At 42.9% G+C, this 24,905-nt stretch overlaps 1 protein-coding gene across 2 annotated transcripts; it reads right to left on the bottom strand.

Moving 5' to 3' along the window:
- Nucleotides 1-11,667: 11,667 nt before the first annotated feature.
- On the bottom strand, nucleotides 11,668-14,004 carry LOC133511719 (gamma-crystallin M3-like). 2 transcript variants are annotated; one of them, XM_061840585.1, is made up of 3 exons: nucleotides 13,951-14,004; nucleotides 12,939-13,181; nucleotides 11,668-11,943 (listed from the first exon to the last, which is right to left on the bottom strand). In XM_061840585.1, exons 1-3 carry the CDS (start codon nucleotides 13,978-13,980, stop codon nucleotides 11,668-11,670), a joined length of 549 nt encoding a protein of 182 aa, XP_061696569.1. In that variant the 5' UTR covers nucleotides 13,981-14,004. The 2 variants fall into 2 exon arrangements, with proteins under 2 accessions (XP_061696569.1, XP_061696570.1); XM_061840586.1 differs by having other exon boundaries at nucleotides 12,939-13,192; nucleotides 13,959-13,980.
- Nucleotides 14,005-24,905: the final 10,901 nt, after the last annotated feature.

Below are 24,905 nucleotides of genomic sequence, written 5' to 3'. Positions count from 1 at the left end.
CTTCTGCATTTATTCAGACAGAGAGCTGGAGCCTATTCCAGCTAACTTCGGGCAGAGGCAGACTACCCCCTGAACTGGTTGCCAACCAGTTACAGTGCAGATTTCGACACCATCACTGAGCGTGAATCGATCCCATGCTGCCTGGACTCAAAACAGCTCTCTGAGAGAAACCCGAACTACAACGTGGCCCACAAGAGAAATGAGTTTGACACCCCTGCACTACAACATCAGATTGAAACAAAAATGTAACAAGTTACTGTGCTTTAATAGCATAATTTAATAGCATAGCATTCATCCTATGTCTGTTTATGAATTAACATCTACTGTACATGTAGTTTTACTTGAACACTGACATAAACTGAGGAGGAGTTGAACGACATGGACAAAATCGCAGAAAGAAACATGTGAATACACCTTACACTGTAAAATGGTAATCTCAGATGAGTCACCCAAAGGGAAAGGTGAGCAGAAGGTGGGTACAGATTTACAGCATCTAAAAATACCTGAAGGCTGGTGAAGATTTAAAACACATCTGATTCATGTAGACGTGACTTGATCAACATGACTTCAAAATGGTTAAATAATATGATAGCATGTTGGGCTGCACCGTTGACAGCTGTAATGATATTTTTGTTCATATGGTACCTTTGGGCACCTCTAAAGCTGACAAAAACACATAACAACAGAACCGATTATTATACTCTGTCAACTATTCCTAGCACACATAAGATAAAGAGGCGCAAACTCATTTCAAATAACATTGATAAACAACTATGCAGGAGTCACTGAGGCATGAGGGGAGGACTCCATGTGTGCCTCCCGATGAACCAGTTCAGCACGATTTTAATTCCTTGGCCTAGTCTAATTGTAACACTCAAACAAAGGCACTCTACAAGAAATAAAGTATAGATCAAATAAATGGAATCTGACAAATAATGTATTAGACTCCAGGTGGAACACCCTAATGGCAGACGAAGGTAACACCCCCTCCTGAGGAACATCATCCTATTCTCTGCATCATAAACATCTTGGAGAAAGACAGAAATAGGCCTTACAATACAGGTAAATTTGGTGTTTCCATCCAGAGCAGAGCAAAGAATATAGAATTGGCCGCATCCATCTTTCGACCTCCCCTCGGTTTCTCCCGAAGGTGAAGGTCTTCTTGTAAAGATCCGCCATACATTGATGCAATTGGCATCCCACGAGGCATACCAGATGAGTATAAGTTGGCTAACCAGATTGCTGCAGGATGGGAATGGATCTTGTTATGGATAACCCCGAATAAAAACGTTGACAGAATCAATTACATACATAATAATGTACAGAAATTAGGTAACTATATGGAAGCAGGCTTTATTACCATAAGACAACAACTAGCTTCAACCTCACTCATGGCGTTCCAGAACTGCATAGCAGTCGACATGCTCCTGGCCGAGAATGGTGGTGTCTGCTCAATGTTCAGTGACCAGTGTTGAATATTTATTCCAAATATCACAGCACCTGATGGGTCACTCACAAGGGCCATTCAAGGCCTCCGCACCCTGAACCACAAGATGAAAGAGCACTCTGGTGTGAACACATCAGCCTGGTCTGAGTTGTGGGAAAAAATAGTTTGGCAAATCTAAAAACTTCTCTGTCCTAGTTTCCATAGCGGTGTTTGCCGCTATTCTTGCATTGTGTGGATGTTGTTGTATTCCATGCATAAAGGCATGACTTAACCAACTTATAACCACTGCTATTGCCCCGGAAAATTCAAAATTGTCAGAAATATATCCACTATTGGAACAGCAGGGTAATGATGGTGATATTGTTGACCACGATGATGACATTATGACGTTATGTTCCAGACCCGATCTAGAAGATTACATGTGATTAGTGCTATATTTTTGTTAGAGTGTAACTTTGATCTGCTACAATTAAGAAATTGTTTCTGCCTGCAATGAAGAATGCTTTGCTTTGCTCCAATTAAATAAAAATGTTTCTGCTTGCATTTAAGAATGCTGTGCTCCGCCTGCAATGAAGAATGGTTTGTTCTGCTCCAATTCAGTAGCTGTTCCTGCCTGCAATGAAGAATGCTTTGCTCTTCTCTCAAAAATGTGGTAGCAAATGTAGGATAAACAGGGGGGAAATGTAGGAATAATTGTGAATATAATTATCATACATCTGCTTCAAATAAAGAAATACTTTGCTCTGCTCTAGATAATGTGGCAGCTGCCTAGCAGGAGATAGCATAAACAAAAACATATAATCATCAGAACTGTTAGAACCAGGAGCACCAGTTGCCTGTTAAAGAAATGATGACCACACATGTACTCAGCAATCTTCCACACACATGCACACACACACATGAACAAACAAGTACACTTTTTTTCCAACTATGTTTTGCTTGTCGTCTCCTTTTTGTAACGTCCAAGTAAATAAGGGGCGTCTTGAAACTAAATAAATAGAAGTGCTAAGAGAGGATGATCGTAGAGTGCAGTGGTGAATTGTACAAGACAGTTCCTCTCCTCTCTCCGCACGAGCAATCAAACTTGAACTTGGTGTCTTTGCTTCCTTTTTTGTCCCGTTTAATGAATGTCTAATTGGTAAACCTGACATAAATGTATATCACTTTGGGTGAGAAAGGGGTTAATATTACCCGAGTCTCCAGAAAACTGCTCCAGGCGGGAGAGTGGCGAACACAGGGTCCGCTGGGCGTCAGCAACCTGAAACGGAGCAGGCTCGGATGGACTCAGACTCACTGCGGCAGTGTCGACCAGTAGTACTGGACAAGGACATGAACCAGGAATCCAGCCGAGCAAATACCTCCCGTCGCCGGTGGTTAGTCGCCTGGAGAGCAGCTTCATGCTTGGCTAGATGTCTTCCTTGGATTTACAGGGCCTGGTGGAACGAATCTGAGTCGGCTGGGTCCATGTTATGTCCAGATCGTTCTGTCAGGACCAGAACACGGAGTTGAACCCAAATCCACAACTCAGGGTGGCGTAGAGGCGGTTTGGGAAACGTCTTTATTCAGTGCAATGTTGAGAACCCAACAAGCAGTCCACGAAACCAGCAGTAATGGAATCGGCAGGGATAATAGGCAGGTCAGTAGGCAGGCGAGAGTCGGTACACGAGAGAGCAAGAACAGGATCAGGAAACTGCAGGAACGAGGCATTAGGCAACGATCTGGCAGAGGCCAGACTGTATGTGTGGTCCTATATAAATGGGATGTGATAACTTGAGACAGGACGCAGGTGTGCGCTTCCGCTGATTGCGGCAGGTGGGTGCCCCATCGGGGACCAGTACAGCCAGGACAGGGAACTGGCAGGGTCATGACACACACAGACGTTTCAAGTCATCAAAACATTTTTAATATCACTCAGAAAAAACCCAAAGAAATACAAAATGCAGTTTTCAAATGACAATTTAATATATGAAGCCCCCCCACCCCCCAAAAAAATCTTTCTGACCCGCTGTGAAAATGTAATTGAGCAAGAACTGAAATCAACCGTTTTCTGAAAATTTGTGCTGAGTCTTTCACCTCACTCTGGTGGAATTTTGTCCCACTCTCCACATAATTTTTTCAAGTCCACCATATTAGTGGGTTTTCTAGCATGAACTGCCCGTTTAAGCATCTCAATTGGGTTTAAATCTGGACTTTGACTTTGCCACTTCAAAACCTCCAATTTTTTTTTTTTGAGCCATTCAGAAGTAGACTTGCTGGTGTGTTTAGAATTATTTTCCTGCTGTGTTTGAGTTCAAGAGGACGAAGTGATGGCCAGATGTTGTCCTTCAGGATTTTCTGGTACACAGCAGCATTATTCCATCAATCACAGCAAGTTGTCCTGGTCTTGAGGCAACAAAGCAGCCCCAAACCATTACACTGCTCCTACCATGCTTCACAGTTGTGTTGTAATAGGAGTCTCTGCTCTGATGATATAGTCCTTTCTATAATTTCTTCCTTTCCATTCTGAAGCACTGTTCGCACAATGTATAACAGTTGATTATCTTGGGTTTTCCCTTCCTAGGATAATACTTTCTTAATACAGTATCTTAACAGATTTTCTTCCAACGTTGGGTGATCCTTCTTATTGCATGTCATTTTTGTCATCTGTTGGGGTAGGTCTACAAAACAGTCATCAATTTAGTCATGTATAGAGTTCCTACAGCTACGTCATCAATTCACGTCACTGGCCGGAAGTGTTGGTCAAACAAACCATTCTTCAATGCTAAGTCAGTTGGAGACAATGCAAAAATACATCTTATAGCACAATGCCCAGAGTTTTGTCCTATATCGTTAAACATTTAGAAGGTGATAATAAACGAAGGTACGTGAAAAAATGAGAGACACTTGGCAAAGAGGACCCATATTTAATCCCAAAGTCGATGTTTTCGCTGATAAGAAATTGGACAATTAACCAGCTTCTGCTTGTCTTGGACAACTGGATCTACACATGTATCTGATGAATAAGTCGTCGAGATATACACGGAAGTGTTTGAAAGCGTAGAAAAGTCTGGACATATATAAATACTTCATTGCTGGGTCTGTTCTCAATCAAGAATCAAGAAGTGGCTCCATCACTCAGATTTTTTCAATACAGGTACCAATATTTAAACAAATGACCCCTGGTTTTACACAAACTCAATTGTTAATTCGCCTCCGCTTGTCTTGGACAACTGGATATACTCATGGATCTGGTGAGTAAGTCATTGAGATTTACACGGAAAAGTTTAAAAGTGTATAAAAGTATGGACGCATATGAATACTTTGTTGCTTGATCTGTTCTTATCAGGAATAAATCCCACATAGTGACGGTTTTGACAACTTGTGAACGCCGAAGTGTGATCGGTGACACGTTAACCTTTGCCGGAATCCATCAATCTTTTCAGCTAGTATTCAAATACAAATACCAATATTTAAATAAATGACCCCTTGTTTTACACAAACGCACCTTCATTAACTATGATTGAAAATAAGACGACGGTTGACGGCTCGTGAAGGCGGAAGTGTCTTCGGGAACAAAATGAAATGAAGTTATCGCTACACAGTCATGTGTATTTGCCTGGGCACCATCCATCACGTTTAGTTGCCGAAATCCATCGATCTTTTCTCGTCTTTTCAGATGGTATTCCATTGAATGGTCTCTTTGAATATCTGTCTCATTTGTTATAACAACCAACAGCACAACAAGTCTCGGGCATTGTGAATATTCTGCTCGGGTTCAATGTCCCCCACACTGTCGAACAGCTCTTTTGACCGCAATATGGCGCATTGAAAATGGTGACGTCACGTGCACGAGCTCTATTCATCCAGGACAGTCTGGTTTGATGCTGCCACATAAAAAGGACAAACTCTGACTGCAACGGACAATCAGGACTGCTGGAAAACTATGCGTATCCCCGTATCCACCCTTGAGGACTTAGACCCTGCCAGAACTAAGACATAACCATGCACAATCTTCTTGGACCCTCCACATCCTGGCCACCACCATTTCCAGCTCCTTCCCTACAGTAGGTGCTATTGATCAATGCAAGCTAAACTTAGCAGACATTCCAACTGTTATTTCCCTCTTAATATTACATTGCTAGAGTGTAAGTGTGTTTTTATATTTTTGTGTTTCAAAAGTATTTATTGTCAAAATTGTGTACAGTTGTACTACAGCGGCTCCAACGATTGGAGACAATTGCTTTGTGTATTTCTAAATGACTAGGCAAGTAAAGAAAATTCTGATACATCCACATATTTTTTCTCATCTATTGTTCTTGCAGCATCAGTGTTGGTGCTCCCAGAACTGTGTTCTGGAGTCCTATTAGATGAAAATGTCCTTAGATTGTGGTATTCTATAGCACATACTTCGTCTCATCTCTGCCGAATATCATTCGAGACGAGTTGTTATCCCTTAAAGTGCCACTGACGCCTAAAAAATAAAATTTTGTATGTTGTTAACTACCCCCCCCCCCAAAAAAAATCAGCCAGAATGGACTCATTCATTTGTTCGCTGCACGTCAGAATGTTGCCGGATATCGATTTTTTTTCATCTCCTGCCATGAAGTCTCTTGAGGGTTTTGTGCTGAACAAGAGCCAGGAAGTGATGTTATTTGCAGACACCTACATTTGCGGGGTCGAGTGTTTATACCTATTATACTGGTGAGAAATTACCAGTTTTTTTCTGCATGTTAGCCAAAATGCTGGCTCGTTGTATTATTAGATTTTGCTTGAACACTCGGGAGGATGGATTCACTCTTCACATGTTACCAGAAAACCCGATTTGTCGTGAAAATGGATACACAGGTACAAAGGACAAGAGCTTTGTGGGTTCTAAATGACAGGTAGGTGTGTATAGAGGTATTTAAAAAAAGTAATAGTTGATGGCACTAATTTATCTTACAATTTATAGCATATGCTACATCCGAATTTAGAATAAATCCCCTTGGTCAAACCGGCAAAATATAGCAAAGCACTTCTATTGCGTTAAAGACAATTTAATCACACACAACACAATACAACACAAAATAATAACAAAATAGAAATACAAAGACAGTTTAGTAGCGTGTAATACGAACTAACTAGCCAAATGACGTATAGTCACTAAACTCGAACGAATGTTATTTCCAGCGAATGTTCAGGGAAGGCACGGTGTCCGTGTACTTGTGTACTTGCCCAAAAGCAGCAGTATTAATAAAAAGCTCTGGAGATAGTCATTGTCGTTCTAAACGGAACAAAATATCTGCGTCATAATAACTTAATAAAGTACAAAAGTCAGGGTTGCCGGCGTTAGCGGTGGCGTGGGCTATCGTTTCCCCCGACACGGAGGTGGGTAGGGGTGGGTGGATGCCTGGTGCGTGTTGTTGCACCAGTGGCGGGGAGCAGAAAGGCGCTCTCCCCCCACCGGGCACCGGTGTCTGGGCACCCAAAATGTATTTACTTTGCCTGGCATGGGTCCTCCTGAGTACGTTACATTCACAAGACTTGTAAAAGGGTTAGCAAATCAAACAATTATCCGCCAATCATTTTGAATATTTCATTGGGTCGTTCTTCTCCTCGTCTGTCTGTTGGGGAGTCTGTTGTTAGTGGAGAAGTAATCCACATATAATCTAAATATGGCTTGAAACGATATGGTAAAATGGCCCCCGTCGCTTCACTCTCTTGTGAGATGTTTTCTTTCTTGAAAAGAGCTTCAGTCTCAGAAGGGGCGTCTGAAAAATCCGAAAATCGCTCTTGTTCATCTGCAATTACATTCGGCAGGAAGGAAGGAAGGTGGCGCCCCCTCGTGGACTCGTTTGTTTCCATTAGTTTTACCTCTGGGAAGGTAGCTTATTGTTCCTTCGTGTTAGCCAAAATGCCGTCTCATTACATTGCTGGACATTGCTTGAACACTCAGGAGAATGGAATTACCCTTCATAAGTTTGTGACCCTGTTCATTGTGAAAAATGGATTACACGGGTGCAGAGGACGAGAGCTTCGTGGGTTCCAAATAACAGGTAGGTGTGTGTATATAGCTACTAAAAAAAAAAAAAAGTTTGGGGTGGACCACGTAATCGGTCTCTCTCATAACGTAGCAAAAGATCCGTGTATGAAATGTGTTGATGTGCGCATACAGCTACTAAATAAAATCATAGTTTGGGGCGGTCCACGTAATTGGTCTCTCTCATAACGTAACAAAAAATCTGCGTATGAAATGTGTCGATGTGCGCGTCGCCCAGCCAACAATGTCTCACTCAGCCTGCAACATAGCTCGGCTCCACCTCCTCCTTATATAGGACGGTGGGCCAAAACTTAGCCACACCGGCTGAGGCGCCACGTTCAGCGGTCACATCTTCCGCGAAGGCTGCGCGTCGGGCTTTGCGACGGGGGCGGCTCTGAAGAACCCATCCGAGTATGTGTTACTCTGTCGCGTGCGAGCATGAAGCGCACCGGCTCGACTGTGAACAGAAAGCAGCACCGCTCGGCTCCATCATAAGCCACACCGGCCGGCTGCAATGAGCCACGATGGCTCATCTCCACCGCGGAAGTGGATCGGATGGGATGCGGTTTGGTCGTGACAGCATATCATCTGAATATGGCTCGAAACAATAGTGTAATATTGTCCCGGTAACTTCACTCGGTTGTGTGGTGTTGTCCTTTTCGAAAAGAGCTTCTGTGTCAGAAGGGGCGTTGGAAAAATGTGAATATCTCTGTTGTTCAGCTTCCATAGCCGTAGCAGGCACTGCGCATTTTCAACGGCGGAAGTGACGATGACGTCAAGGACAGATGACGCGGCTAATATGGCGACCACTTGGATGTCGAGGGACACTCAATTGCGCAACTTTGTGCATGGATGACGCGCTCTCCGCACACTTTTTTTTTTCCTATAGACATTGAAGTGAATACTGTTATATGTATTTTTCATTACAATATCTATTTTAGAATGTTTATAGGGATGTCACCCCCACTTTAAGGATCCATGATGCTAGGTAACTCTTCTTGCTAGCCAGCTGCCCATTACCACGGTTGTTTCTGTTCCAACTTACTACACGGTGGAAACTCACAATTGAGAGCAATTTAGCATAGCTTTACCAACCTGTGGAAGTGGGTTTAAATCCAGGGTTAGCCATACGTTGCTCAACATCACTGTTGCAGTACATATGAGTACATGTAATCAAATATTTCATTATTTCAGTGTTTCATTATTTCACACGGTGGCGCAGCTGGAAAGTGTTGGTCTCACAGTTCTGAGGACCCAGGTTCAATCCCAGCCCTCCCTGTGTGGAGAATCAATTTCTCCCATTTAATTAATCGGTTAATTCCCCAAATAATTATTACTCTTTTTACTAAAGAAAATGGGCACTGTATAAAAACTAATACAAGAGGACATAGATAAATAAACCAAGCAGTTTATTTTTTGTAATTACGATGATCATATATTTTTATTGTAATATTCATACATTGAATGATGCTGAATGAGTGTGCCTTGTGAGTGACATCAGGAACGAAAGTCACTCCTCGGTGGAATGAAGTCGTTCCTTAGTGGAATGAAGAAACAAGGAAGAGTACAAAAGCCACGTGTGGTGGACCTGGAAGTGGCAATGATTAGTAAGGGGGTAAGTTAGAAAGGCACAAAAGAGGATGAATAATGGAAGGGCAATTGGTCCTGATGACATACCCGTGGAGGTATGGAAGCAATTTGGAGAGATGTTTGTGGAATTTTTGACCAAATTGTTCAACAGAATACTAGAGGGTTAGAAGATACCTGAACAATGGAGGAAAAGTGTGCTAGTTCCCATTTTTAAGAACAAAGGAAATGTGCAGTGTTGTGGGAACTATAGAGGAATAAAGTTGATTAGCCACACAATGAAGTTATGGGAAAGAGGAGTGGAGGCGAGACTCAGGACAGAAGTATTTGCAAGCAACAGTATGGTTTCATGACAATGTGGAGGAGCAGTGAATCTGACTCTGAGCAACTTAGCCCTGCCTGGATGACTGAACTTCTCACGCTATCTCTCAGGGAGAGTCTGGAGACCCTGTGGAGGAAACTCATTTCGCCTGCTTGTAACCTGGAGCTTGTTCTTTTGGTCATGATCTACACTTTGTGACCATAGGTGAGTATAGCAGCGTAAATCAACTGGTAAATTGAGCAAAGCAAAGGAAATTTATTTGTATAGTGCAATTCATACTCAAGGTAACTCAATGTGCTTTACATGATTAAAACCATTTAAGTACAAAAATATAAAAAATGTAAACATCAGGAACATTGAGAGCATCACTTTCCGGCTTATCGCCTTATTCGCCCGAACAGACCGATACAAAATCTGCATCACTGCAGGTGCTGCACAAATACCCCAAGATACTTGAATGCCTCCACTTGGGTCAGGATCTCATCGCTGACCTGGAGAGGGCAGTCCGTGCTTTTCTGATTGAGGAACGTGGTCACAGATTTTGAGGTGCTAAGTCTCATCGCAGCTGCTTCTCACTTGGCTGTGAACCGCTCCAGTGAGAGTTGAAGATCGCGGCTTGATGAAGGCCACAGAACCACATCGTCTGGAAAAAGCAGAGGTGCAATACTGAGGTCACCAAATTGGACAACCTCTATGCCTCGGCTGTGCCGAGAAATTAAAAGTTCTGAACAGAATCATGAACAAAGGGCAGCCTTGGTGAAGTCCAATCTTCACAGGAATGCGGACCAAACTCTGACATCGGTCATACAAGTACCAAACAGCCCCTCTCAGTGTGTTTGGTCCCCCACTCCTGAAGCACCTCGCACAGGACTCCCAGAGGGACACGGTCAATCACTTTCTCCCTGGAGCTGTGTACTTTGCCAGATGATGTCCATCAGCTGCTTCATTAGTTCCACATGACAAAAAGGTCCCATAGGATTCGTCCGTCAACTTGAAGGCATCCCTTCCCTCCAGTGCCCACCAGCATGTTCTCCCAGTGAATGCGTGGGTTTTCTCTGGGCAGTCCAGTTTCCTCCCACATCCCAAAAACATGCAACATTAATTGGACACTCTAAATTGCCCATAGGTGTGATTGTGAGTGCGACTGTCGTCTGTCTCCATGTGCGCTGTGATTTGCTGGCAACCAGTTCAAGGTGTACCCCGTCTCCTGCCCGTTGGCACATGGGATAGGCTCCAGCACTCCCGCCACCCTCATGAGGATAAGCGGGTAAGAAAATGAATGGATGGATGGATGGATGGATGAATGGACGAATGACCGGCGTCCAAGCCAGGCTGGAGCTTGTCAGAGTGACTGTTTGAAATGTTTCTGGGGTTGAGGGAAGTACACTTTCCAACATGTTCAAAAGGAAAGGAAGGTTGGAAATTGTGTGGTAGTTTGAGAAGAGGACCTCCAGGTTGAGATATTTTTTTTACTTTTTTTCCAAGTGCTCCGTCACTCTTGCCAAGCTGCGAACTTTTGCCGGGGACAGGCGTCCCCGTTGCTGCACAGAGCGCTCTCTCATCAAGCACATGTGTGAGCAACCAGGCGAATGTGTGTTCTTCTTTTTTTCCTTTCGGCTTGTCCCATTACGGGTCGCCAGAGCGTGTCATCTTTTTCCATCTTAGCCTATCTTGTGCATCTTCCTCTCTAACATGACATCAATCAAGGAGATGCTGTAATCTGGACCAATTAGACCCATGCTGTTTTAGATATCTAAATGAGGGAAACTAACTGATCCAACCAGAGCAAAAGCCCTTGAAAAAATGTTGTATAATAATGATAAATATGGCAGTTTTTAATGCCAGGCTGAGAAGATTATTAGAATAGCTTGAAAAAGTATACTTTATGTAGTGAGCTAGATAGTTAACTGGTCAACTAGCTAATTTTTAAAGCTACATAATAAGCGAATTTGAATTTTCAGATCCTTAGCTCACTGTTGCATTTATTCTGAGACTTAAAAAAAATTATTTAATTATCATTGAAGTTTTAGTTGTAAAGTTGTCTATGTGATTTTACTGGTGACAAAAGTAGTTTTGAATCATTCCCAGCTCATTATTTACTACCTCATGAGCTAGATTTTTCACTCCTAAACAAGCATGTCATTTAATTACCTAATGAGCTAGTTAGAACATATATATAATTTTGCTACACGAAAACTGTATGTCATCATAGTATATATCTTATTAAAAGAGAAGCAGTAGTAAAGGAAAGGATGGGACACAGTTGTGTTGAACTGATATCTTTATGTGGTTTTATTTTGAAAAAACGAACATCTAGCACGTGTCTGTGATGCGCTTCATGCTCAAGAAGCGGGTACTGCCCAAGCCCATCTCCTTGAAGGTGCGGTGCTCGCTGGGCCTCACGTACACCACCTTGCCGCGGAAGTTGGGTTGCTCGAACAGCAGCCAGTGGCCCTCCAGCACCTGGCAGGACAAGCATTCATTCATCCGGAGGCGCTCCACTATGTTGTCGCAGTCCTCCAGCAGCTCTTGGGACTGGCCGCTCAGGTTCTCCCGTTCAAAGATCCTAATCCTGAACTGGCCTTTGTGCTGTTTTGTGGAGAGTAAAAAAAATATTAGCATTTATTTAGGGGGTTTCTACTCTCGCGTTGTGTCATCCAAGTCACTTGATTGTTTTTCTTGGTCCTGCAATCAGTCTTCTCAACCAGTGGGTCGCCAATGTTTTACACATTTTTAAATGCATACGGGCTTCATTTCTGCATATTCAGGACTTTATTACGTTATTGGCCATCTATTATATTATGGGCTTATTGTGTTTTATAAAGGGCAATGGTGTTACTTTATGGGCTGTTATTATGATATGGGCTTTTATAGTCTTGGGTTGTTTCAAACAGCTCTTGAAAATTATGTCTTTGCCTCAAACGCTAAATACTGTACAACTCAACTACACTTGGGCACTGATTTTTTCACATACCACTAGAGGAAGTCAGCATACAAATTCAAGATGGCAAAAATAAATCCTTCAAATTGTATGGCTTTTTGGTTTGAGGAACTAAGTCTCAGAGGTATTCAAGTAGTGATTGAAAATATTTAAATGGCAAGTAATGGACGGTTATGATTGAACCACAAAATCTGGGAAACCAAAGCTAAATTTTGTTTTGACAGGGATGGAAAAACATTTCTGCTCAAGAGTCAGATTTGATTCTTTTTCATTTACTTGAAAGTTAAAATTTTTATTTCATTTATGGGAAATAATTTATTTACAGGTAAAATAGTTAATAGTTTCATTGTTACATTGTTTAAAAAATATATTGTAATTATTGTAAAATACTATTTAATTAATCGGCTACTGAATAAAGTAAATCAGAAAATGTTGAATGTATTTAAATTTTGTTCCTACGATTTTCTATTTGATTATTTATCAATTAACGGACCAATTATTTCATATGTTAATGAAAAATGAATACACTTAGGGGAAAATAGCTAAATGGAAAAAGTATCACAGGACTCTAGAGGGAGGTAATGTAAAGAGCATATTTGACCCACCCCAGTCTTACAAAAGGCCCACAGCCCTTTCTACCCACCATGGGGATGATGCGACAGGACTTGATGCCGCTGGTCATGCCCATCACGCTGATGGAGTCGGCGTGCTCGCCCTTCTTCATGAAGTGCTGGTTGCCCATGAAGTTAGGACGCTCGTAGATCATAAAGCAGCCGCTCTCCACCCGGCAGGACTGGCACCTGCTCAGGAAGGAGGACACGTCGGCGCAGTCGCTCATGCACTCGTAGGAGCGACCCTGCAAGTTCCTCTCCTCAAAAAAGATGATCTGGGAAAGCAAACAGGGGTTCATTAACATTCCAAAACTTTTTTTTTTTTTTAGCCCTGCAGCCCTTTTCACCATCCCAACACAAGTGGCGCATCCACCACTCAATGCCGTTACTTGTAAATGTTGCAAACTTGTTTTCACCATGCACCACTTTTGAACATCCACAGAGAGATGAAACACAATGGTGACATTGTTCCTTATACCCACAAGTAGAACGAAAAAAATATATACGGTGTATTTATCTGCCCAATTTGTTTGTTGCACAAACAATGTTTCTGCCCATAGAACTACCTTTGGCAAATTGCTTTTCAAAATCATGACACCATTCTCCTCAAATTCTGTTCTCCTCAAATTGTTAATTTTTGAGTTAAGGCAATTTAACGGCCGCTTTATCAAATGTAAAACCTCTCCTTCACTAAATAAGACCAATTTGGGAGTGGGTGCGGTTGCTATATTATGTAATACAACAATATTGTATCGTTGTTCATGGTTATCCTCATTCTAATTTCAGCTATGCAAAAATCAAAAACACTATTTATAAATATGAAGAAAATAAGTTTACTGTGTCTATGGCTTTCAAACACAATGTGAATTTTAGAAAATCTCATTTAAGACTTAGTCTCCCCAGAAAACCTGCAATTTTACAAGTAACATTTTATAGATGAAATATTTATATTTGAATGTGCGAAAAAAATCAAACTTGAGAAAATATTATGGTTAAATGATTATACCAGACCACCAATTTTTAGAGGAGATATGGAATGCTTACCTTGCCCGTGCTCATGTCAGTGGTGGTCATGGTTGTCAGGTGAGCTGCTGCTGCTAGCACTGAACTGCTGCTGTATCGTTCTGTTTAACCCTTGCTTTTATACCTGAACGCACCCGACAGCGTCAGCGGGTCCCCATTGTGTAAAGCCCTGAGCCAGCAAGATGCTATGGAGTGCGGCAGGGGCCAGTGTCACATGCCTAACACGGTGGTCTCGTGACTAGGCCCTTGAAGACCAGGTAATACAAAGCCTTTTGTATTTGGAATGAACAAAATGGCTGTTTTCTTTGTGCTCCATGTGGAGTCAGAGCTGATGAAAACAAAGAAAAAGAATATTTGCAATGATAGCTGCTGTACATTCTCATTGAAAGCTGCCTTTAATCAGTCAGTCCATTATGTCAATGGGATTCAACCTGGAAATGAAAGCAGCACAACAACAATGAAAACAAGAGGTATTCAAAACCCAAACATATATTCATTTCACCATATTGTTGTTGTTGTTTGGTTGTTAGTTCATTGTTCATTCATCTGCTAATATTTTCACATACGTTTTCAACTTTGTCGCAATTAGCTAGCCAGTTTAATGCTGGTATTACTGTCTTTATTTTGATTAATTTAAGACTTGCTTTACGTGATGTAAAAATGGTGACTGTATTTAACTTGTTACCTCGCTGATATATTGCTACTAAATGAGGTGCAGTGGTACCTTGACTTACAAGTTTAATTTTTACCATAACTCAACTTAATCAATTTCTCCCATTTAATTCATCGGTTAATTCCCCAAATAATTATTACTCTTTTTAATAAAGAAAAAGGGCACTGTATACAAAACTAATACAAGAGGACATAGATAAATAAAACAAGCAGTTTATTTTTTGTAATTACGATGATCATATATTTTTATTGTAGTATTCATACATTGAATGATGCTGAATGAGTGTGCCTTGTGAGTGACATCAGGAACGAAAGTCACTCCTCGGTGGAATGAAATCGTTCTTTAGTGGAATGAAGAAACAAGGAAGAGTACAAAAGCCACGTGTAACCTGCTTGTAACCTGGAGCTTGTTCTTTTGGTCATGATCTACACTTTGTGACCATAGGTGAGGATAGCAGCGTAAATCAACTGGTAAATTGAGCAAAGCAAAGGAAATTTATTTGTATAGTGCAATTCATACTCAAGGTAACTCAATGTGCTTTACATGATTAAAACCATTTAAGTACAAAAATATAAAAAATGTAAACATCAGGAACATTGAGAGCATCACTTTCCGGCTTATCGCCTTATTCGCCCGAACAGACCGATACAAAATCTGCATCACTGCAGGTGCTGCACAAATACCCCAAGATACTTGAATGCCTCCACTTGGGTCAGGATCTCATCGCTGACCTGGAGAGGGCAGTCCGTGCTTTTCTGATTGAGGAACGTGGTCACAGATTTTGAGGTGCTAAGTCTCATCGCAGCTGCTTCTCACTTGGCTGTGAACCGCTCCGTGAGAGTTGAAAATCGCGGCTTGATGAAGGCCACAGAACCACATCGTCTGGAAAAAGCAGAGATGCAATACTGAGGTCACCAAATTGGACAACCTCTATGCCTCGGCTGTGCCGAGAAATTAAAAGTTCTGAACAGAATCATGAACAAAGGGCAGCCTTGGTGAAGTCCAATCTTCACAGGAATGCGGACCAAACTCTGACATCGGTCATGCAAGTACCGAACAGCCCCTCTCAGTGTGTTTGGTCCCCCACTCCTGAAGCACCTCGCACAGGACTCCCAGAGGGACACGGTCAATCACTTTCTCCCCGGAGCTGTGTACTTTGCCAGATGATGTCCATCAGCTGCTTCTTTAGTTCCACATGACAAAAAGGCCCCATAGGATTCCTCCGTCAACTTGAAGGCATCCCTTCCCTCCAGTGCCCACCAGCAGGTTCAGAGATTGCCGCCACAACAGCTACCGACAACCTGACTGCTACAGGTCCAGTTGGCCGCCTCGGCAATGAAGGCGCAGAACATGCTCCATTCATATTCAGTGTCCCCCACTTCTCCCGTGATATGAGTGAAGTTCTGGAAAGGTGGCAGTCAAAACTCCTTCTGAAAGGGGATTCTTCCAGATGCTCCCAGCAGACCCTCACAATACGTTTCCGGCCTGCCAGGTCGGACTGGCATGTTCTCCCACCATCGGAGCCAACTCATCACTAGGTGGTGATCGGTGGATAGCCTTCCGTCCCGCTATTCACCAAAGTCTCCAAGACATCCGGCCGTAAGTCGAATGACGTGACTACAAACTTGATCATTGAACTGTGAACTCGGGTGTTCTAGGTGCCATGTGCACGTCTGGACACTCTTGTGCTTGAACATGGTGTTTGTTATGGCCAATCTGTGGTGAGAACAGAAGTTCAATTACAGAACATTACGCCTTTCCTTACCTTGGGGGTGTTCCTCCCTATCACTCCCTTCCGTGTGTCAATGTCATTGCATTGAAGTACCCCAGCAGAACAATGGCGTCCCCGGTGGGAGCACTCTTCAGCACCCCCTCCAAGAACTCCAAAAAGGGTAGGTATTCTGAACTTTGTTGTTTTGTGCATAGGCGTAAACCACAGTCAGGAACCATCCCTCCACCCTATGTTGGAGGGAGACAACCCTCTTGTCCACTGGGGTGAACCACAATGCACAGGTCCCAACCTGGTGTTGCAATGAGCATACATACATCCGCTCTGTGTCTCTCATTGGAGGCAACTCTAGAGTGGAAGGGAGTTCAACGCTTCTCAAGAGGACTGGTACCAGAGCCCAAGCCATGTCAGGAGGCAAGCCTGACTATATCCAATCAGAATTTCCCTGCCAGAGAGGTGACATTCCATGTCCCAAGAGCCATCTTGGATTGGATTGTCAATGTCCCCAACTTCAGAACTGTTCAACTCAGACTGCATCAGACCCCCATGCCCCCTCCCACAGGTGGTGAGCCATCTTTAAATTGCCAGACAGAATTGTTTTGTTGATTTCAGAAAGAGATTTCAGATGTTGTTACGGTTATTGGCTGGAGCCATCTTCCCAGGTTGGTGGTTACTTCGCCCATTTCCCAGATCACTGACCATTATTGCTTTCACCATCTACATTTTCTGTAGTTCTTCCTTCAGTCCTTATCATTTCTCCAATTATTCATTTTTCTTTTTTTCCAATTTTGCTATCTCTAGGGACAACTAAATCTATCACGACTGATGTTTCTGTTTATCCACTATGATTTGTCAGTTGGTCTGACAGTCTGAATCTGGAAGTTCCACAGGATCTTGGCCTAGTTGCTCTCAACCACCTTAAGTGTTGCCTGAGTGATGGTGATTCTGGGACCTCCAGTACATATTCAGTCATGTTCGAACAAACTATTCAGATTGTTTGATCTCAGTGCTGCTTTTGACACGGTAGATCATAATATACAGCTGAACAGGTTGGAAATGTGGATAGGACTAAACGGAACACTTCTTAAATGGTTCAGGTCCTACTTGGAGGAAAGGACTTGTTTTGTAACCATTGGAAGTATTCAATCTCAACAAATGGCAATGACCTCGGGTGCCTCAAGGGCCAGTTCTTGGACCCCTCCTGTTCAGGCTGTATATACTAGCCTTGGGTGAAATTCTTCTGAACTTTAATCATGACCATCCTAACTATGCAGATGGCACACAGTTTTATTTAGAGGGGTCTCCAGATGACTACATTACTCAATTGACGTGTTGTATCACTGTTGACAGCAGATAAATTGCTGGATGAGCCAACATTTTCTTTAACTAAACCACAGCAAAAATAAGATAATTGTTTTTGGCATTCAAGAAAAAAGGATTGCTGTTAGTAAATACTTGGTCTCACTACCTTCAAAAAACAAACACCAAGTCCAAAAACTTTGATGTTGATGATTCCCACCAGACTATCAACAGTCATAGCTTATCAATTACTAAAAATGCCTTTTACGCTTTGAAGAACATATGCATAGTAAAGGCTTGCAAGTATCAAGCAGACCAGGAGAAGCTCATCCATACTTTTATCTCAAGTAGACCTGACTATTGTTATGGTCTTCTAACGTCTTCTTTCTCTTCTTTTCCTTTAGGCTTGTTCCCGTTGAGGGGTCGCCACAGCGTGTCATCTTTTTCCATCTAAGCCTATCTCGTGCATCTTACTCTCTAACACCCACACTCTTCATGTCCCCCCTCCCAACATCCATCAACCTTTTCTGTGGTCTTCCTCTCGCTCTTTTTCCTGGCAGCTCAATCTTCAGCCCCCTTCTACCAATATACTCGCTCTCTTGCCTCTGGACATGTCCAAACCATTGAAGTCTGTTCTCTCTAACCTTGCCTCCAAAACATCCAACTTTGGCTGTCCCTCTAATGAGCTCATTCGTTATCCTATTCAACCTGCTCACTCCGAGCGAGACCTCACCATCTTCATTTCTGCTACCTCTGGTTCTGCTTCCCGTTGTTTCTTCAGTGCCACCGTCTCTAATCCATACATAATAGTTGCCCTCACCACTGTTTTATAAACTTTGCCCTTCATCCTAGCGGAGATTCTTCTGTCACATAGAACACCAGACATCTTCCACCAACTGTTCCACCCTGCTTTGACCTGTTTCTTCACTTCCTTACCACATTCACCATTGCTCTGTACTGGTGACCCCAGGTATTTAAAGTCATCCACCCTCGCTATCTTTTCTCCCTGGAGTTTCACTCTTCCCCCACCGCCCTCTCATTCATGCACATATACTCTGTTTTACTTTGAGTAATCTTCATTCCTCTCCTTTCTAGTGCATGCCTCTATCTTTCTAATTGTTCCTCCGCCTGTTCCCTGTTTCACTGCAAATCACAATATCATCTGCGAACATCATGGTCCAAGGGGATTCCAGTCTAACCTCATCTGTCAGCCCATCCATTACTACCGCAAACAGCAAGGGGCTCAGAGTGGATCCATGATGCAGTCCACCTCCACCTTAAATTCTTCTGAGACACCTACAGCAGATCTCACCACTGTCCTGTGTCCCTCATACGTGTCCTGTACTATTCTAACATATTTCTCCGCCACACCGGACTTGCGCATCCAGGACCACAGTTGCTCTCTTGGTACTCTCTCAGGCTTTCTCTAGGTCTACAAAGAAACAATGTAGCTCCTTCTGACCTTCTCTGTACTTTTCCATGAGCATCCTCAAGGAAAATAAGGCATCTGTTTTACTCTTTGTCGGCATGTAACCATACTGTTGCTCGCAGATACTTACTTCTGTCCTGAGTGTAGCCTCCACCACTCTTCACTCTTCACTGCCAATTCCATCCTTTTTGCGAAGTCCACCACCATCTGACCCTCAAAGTTCCTTTGCTGCATGCCGTACTTACACATCACTTCTTCATCAACCCTGTTTCCTTTGCCAACATCTCCATTGAAATCTGCACCAATCACAACTCTCTCTCTGACTGGTGGCTCAGGAGTACTTCGTCTAGTTCCTTCCAGAATTTCTCTTTCAACTCGAGGTCACAGCCTACCTGTGGGGCATAGCTGCTAATCACATTATACATAATACCTCTATTTCAAATTTCATCTTCATCACTCGACCTGATCTTTTCACCTCCAATACATTCTTAGCCAGCACTTCCTTTAAAATAAACCCTATTCCATTTCTCTTCCCATCTACTCCGTGGTAATAATTAAAACCCTGTTCCTAAACCTTTAGGCGTTCTTCCCTTTCCACTTGCTCTCTTGGATGCACAATATATCAACCTTTCTCCTAATCATCATGTCAACTCACTCCTGAGATTTTCCAGTCATAGTCCAAACATTCAAAGTCCCTAAACACAGCTGTAGGGTCTATGCATTCCTCTTCTTCTGCTGACTTCTTTCCTCCTCTTTTTTGCCTTCAACCTATATTATCTGAATTTCTACCTACGCCTTGCAGTTTAACAGTGCTGGGGGCAGGCGTATTTAGCCTGTGCCACAACCTATCTGTTATGAAATTCGTTTGATGAACACTCATATATGTTTGGCACAGTTTTATACTCGATGCCCGTCCTGACACAACCCTCTGCATTTATCTGGGCTTGGGACTGGCCTACAGGTCGTACAATATTGGGTTCCCCAAAAGACTGCAGATAGTCAAAAAAGCAATCAAATAAACAAAGTCAACACAAAAGGTACACAATTCACATAAAACCTAATCTGTGTTAAAGTTAAAGTCCAAATAGAAGCAGTCAAATAAATAGTCAGGATATAAGTAACAAAATTCACATAATACCTAGCCTATGTTAAAGTTAAAGTTAAAAGGGTATGTGGATAAGAAGGTTTGAGTATGAAAATGTAAAGGATATGTAGATTTAAAGGATATGGGGACGAAAGAGATTCAAAACCAATGACTCTTACTCGAGTAGTTGCAGGTTGAGTCGTCCTCATGATCCTCGTTGTACAAGTTGTGTATGTTGTACAAGATTACGCAGTTACTCACGTTCGATGCTTCTTCATCAGCAACGGTTTGATCACAAACGTGTCTCGTTGTTAGCCAGCTAAGGAAACGTAGTCTGGGCCGAGGGGCAAGTTTAAGTCGGCTTTTCTGCTTGTCCAACTTCCTCACTACTAGTACTCACGCACCTTGTTGTATATGATACGTAGGTTTTGCACGTTGTATAGGTACTAGCGGTTGATGTTTTCCTCCTCGGCAAATATTTGATTACTGATGTGTCTTGTTTGTTAGCGAGTTAGGCTAGGTTAGACTAAGCTAGGGAGTGCTGCTTCAACGCAAATGAATACGGCTCAAAGGTCTTCTAACTGGACTCCCTAAAAAGAGCATCAAACAGTTGCATCTCATTCAGAATGCTGCCCCTCTGGTACCGACAAGAACAAAGAGGTCAGAGCATGTAACTCCAATTGTTAAGTCTTGACACGGGCTTCCAGTCAGCTTTAGAATAGATTTTAAAATTCTGTTACTGCGCTATAAATCACTAAACGGTTTAGGTCCTGAATATATGAAAGAAATATTAATGGAATACAAACCTGCCTTCTACGCTTGACATCCTGGTTACCGCTGCTCCAGTTGACTGTCTGCTTGATCCCTGACCTTGGAACGAATAAATGCTTTTCCCAAACTGCCTCTGCATCTCTGGAGTCCTGCATTTGGGTCCTCTCCCGCATCGATGGGTCGTGACAAGGTTTTTCATGTTGATTGCTCCCTCCTCTCAGGCCACTTTTCACTCCCCGGTCCAGGGTGTTGCTCATGAAAACTAAGCCTTCTTAATGTGTGTAAATTTGAATGAAAAGACTACCTTGCGTCTCCATTTCCAATTAAAGTTAACTATGCTATGATAAATGTTCTCTGGTGTCATGATTCACAACTTATTTTTTTTCAATGACCGAGCTCATAACTCAGTTCAATCGTATATGGATCAATTTTTTCCAATTAAATAAATTTACAGCCTTTAACCTTTTCCATCCCCCTAAACATCTCCATTTTTTTTTTGGTTTTGTGTGTTCGAAAGTGGTCTGTGATGTTATCACATTCCTCCTACAGCTCATAGGACTGGCCGTTGAGGTTCTCCATTTGTACCTCTTTCCCCAAACCCTACTGCAGTGGTGTTTGGAGTCAGCAAAAAAAAAAAAAAAAAAAAAAACACAAAAGAAAAACCCATTTAGCATCAAATGGAAAAAAAAATCAAATTGATTTATTTTGACTTTGAAAACTAACACTTAACTATTGAGTATACCCATTGCAAAACCCCACGTTATCACACATTTAAGGAATAAATTTTTTTTTCCCACAATATAACGTCCCAGTAACTTGCCGCATACGAACAGTGGAAACTGCTGCATCTCCTTTCATTTCCACTGGAAAACCTTGTGTTCCTGTGCATATGGTCCATTGGTGCTGGCCTCTCCCTGAGTAGTTTTCCAGTTTTAAGCACAATGTTACACAAGGTGGGTATATGTCCAATTTCCGTGTTTGTGGGGAAAGTTGAATCAAACAAAACATGCTTTAGTATAGTTGCTTTATTCCTCCAAATTATAATGATCGGTTTATTTTTTGTAACTTTGTAATACAGTATGCTTCTTTTTTCCAACTAACTCTTGCATTTCCATTGTTTCAAAGTTCAATTTGCACTTGGATGCACTCACACATTTTCAATGGTGAAAACCATACTGGTATCTAAAGGATAAAGCCTTCTTTTAAATTCAGTTTTTACACCTGTTGCAATATATTTGTGTGAACACTCAACTTAAAGCTTGCTTTTTGGGATATGAGTAAATCAGGCCCTAAAACTACAAAACTGTCTTTATTCCTATATTTTAAACACAAACATATAGCCAGAAGTAAGGTCAAATATTCTCATCCATCCATGCTTTATCTGAGCCACTTATCTTCACAAGGGTTCTGGGAGTGCCGGAGCCTACCCAAGCTATCTTTGGGCACGAGGCAGGGTAAACCTTGAACTGGTTGCCAGCCAATCGCAGGGCGCATTTACACAAAACAACCAATTACAATCAAATTCAAACCTATGGGCAGTTTAATATCTTCGATTAACTGAGCATGTTATGCAGATGTTGGCCGAAACCAGAGTGGCCAGAGAAAGCCCATACAGGAACGGGGAGAACATGCAAACTTCACACAGGAGGGGCGGGGAGTTGAACCACAGTCCTCAGAACTGTGAGGCAGACGCTTTAACCAGTAATGTGAAAAAAGAGATGTCTACAATTGCAGCGTTAACTTTGGGAGATTAGACAAATCGCTGATTTATTGTGGACGTTAGGTTCTCGACCACTTCTGCAACGCTTTCCAGCTGCGCCACTGTGCCGCCCTAAAACGTTCCTTAACTTCTGGCCTTACTACCTTTCCACCTGCTCTCTAGGATGATATCAACTTTTCTCCTAATCATCATGTCAACCAACTCCTGAGCTTTTCCTGTCATAGTCCCAATATTCAAAGTTTTTACACTCAGTTGTAGGCTCTGTGCATTCCTCTTCTTTTTCTGCCGACGTATCAAATTTCCTCCTCTTCTTTGTCTTCAACCCACAGTAGCTGAGTTTTCACCGACACCCTGCAGGTTAGCGGTGCTGGGGGCGGGCGTTGTTAAAGTGGGCCACGACCAATCTGGTACGGGATTCTTTAGATGAACGCTCATATTTGTTTGGCACAGTTTTACGCTGGATACCCTTCCTGACACAACCCTCTGCAATTATCCGGGTTTGGGACCGGCCTACAGATTGCACTGGCTTGTGCCCCCATAAGGCTGCATTCTAAAAGGCACCTATGATGAGTAAATTAATGGAATCACGTTTTCCCTTGCACTGACACACGTTACTGGAGCCCCTCTCAAGAGCCAGACCTGGATATAGAGCTTGAAGGCTGATGGACGATCTGCACCCTTGGTGCCCGGCCAGGCACAGCCTGAGAGAGTAACATGGGTACCCCTTTGTATACGCTCACTACCTGTGGGAGGGGCCATGGGGGTCAGGTGCAGTGTGAATGTGGGTGGTGGTGAAGGCTATGGCAGTCTGATTCCCGAATACAGAAGTTGGCTCAAGGAACTGGCAACATAATCTCTCTGGCAGAGAAGGAACCCAAGCTGGTATGTGTAGTTAAAAAGTTCTGATGAGAACGTTCTTGAACCACTCCTCTCAAGAGGGGTTGGACTCTCTTCCACTCAGGAATGTCTCTCATCCAGGTCGGGCTGTACTAATTTCTCACCTGGCTCGGTGCCTGTCCATTGGGTTCATCCCAGTGGAAAGAGGGTAGCCTCCCTCTTCCTTTGAGTAGTGGCATGGGTCTTGAATGTTGTTTGTGCCTATGCACTAAACACCAGTTCAGAGTACCCACTCTTTTTGGATTCCTTGGTTGGGTGCTAGGGGACTTCAGTGTACTCACATGGGCAAAGACACTGAGACCTCAAAGGGTGTTATTGGGAGGAAAGACATTGGACTTCTGTGCTCCTCACAGATTGTCCATAACAAACACCTTAATCAAGAACAAGGATGTCCATATGTCGACTTGGCAGCAGGACACCCTAGGCTTAGGCTCCAGGATCAACTTTGTGGTTGTGTCATCAGACTTGCGGCCGTGTGTCTTGGATACTCGAGTGAATGGAGGGGCGAAGCTGTTAACTGATCACCACTTGGTGGTGTGTTGGCTCCAGTGGTGGGGGAAGATGCTGGCCAAACCTGACAGGACCAAACATATTGTGAGTCTCTGCAGGGAATGTCTGGGATAACCCACTGAATCCACACCCTTGCCAGGATTCTTGAGGATTCATAGGAGTTCCCCAACCAATCTACATGTGTTTTCTTGACTTGGACAAGCAGTTCATGCATGTCCTTTAAGGAGTCATGTCTAGAGTGCTTTAGCAGTCAGGAGTAATAGACTCCTTGATAAGGGCTCTTCAATCCCTGTAAGAGCGATGTCAAAACTTGGTTCGGATTGCAGGCAGCAAGTCGGATTCGTTTCCAGTTAACATCGAACCAAGACTGCACTTTGTTACCGATTCTGTTGTGAATTTTTTTGGACAGAATTTCTAGGCACAGCCATGGGATAGAGGGAGTACGGTTTGGTGACCTCAGTATTGCATCCCTCCTTTTAGCAGATGATATGGTAAAAGTTGGCTTCATCAAGCTATGATCTCTAACTCTTATTAGAGCGGGTTGGAGCTGAGTGTGATGCAATTGGGATGAAAATAGACCTCTGGGCTGACCCAGGACACTCTGGAGTGAATATATCTCCCGGGTGGCCTGGGAACGCCGTAGGTTATCTCCGGAATACCTCGATTAAGTGGCTAGGGAAAGGGAAGTCTGATCTTCCCTGTTAAAGGTATTTCCCCCACAACCCAACCTCGGATAAGGAAAACAAAATGGATAGATAGATGCCATCCCGGCTGTGGAGTTTGCAATTTCGCCCCGTGCTTGCGTGGGATTTCTCCAGCCACTCCGGTTTCCTCCTACATCCCAAAAACATGCAACATTAGTTG

This window comes from Syngnathoides biaculeatus, chromosome 14, assembly GCF_019802595.1.
Source record: "Syngnathoides biaculeatus isolate LvHL_M chromosome 14, ASM1980259v1, whole genome shotgun sequence".
NCBI lineage: Eukaryota > Metazoa > Chordata > Actinopteri > Syngnathiformes > Syngnathidae > Syngnathoides > Syngnathoides biaculeatus.
Note: the sequence above shows the minus strand (reverse complement) of the source record. Positions and strands in the feature narration are given on the sequence as shown.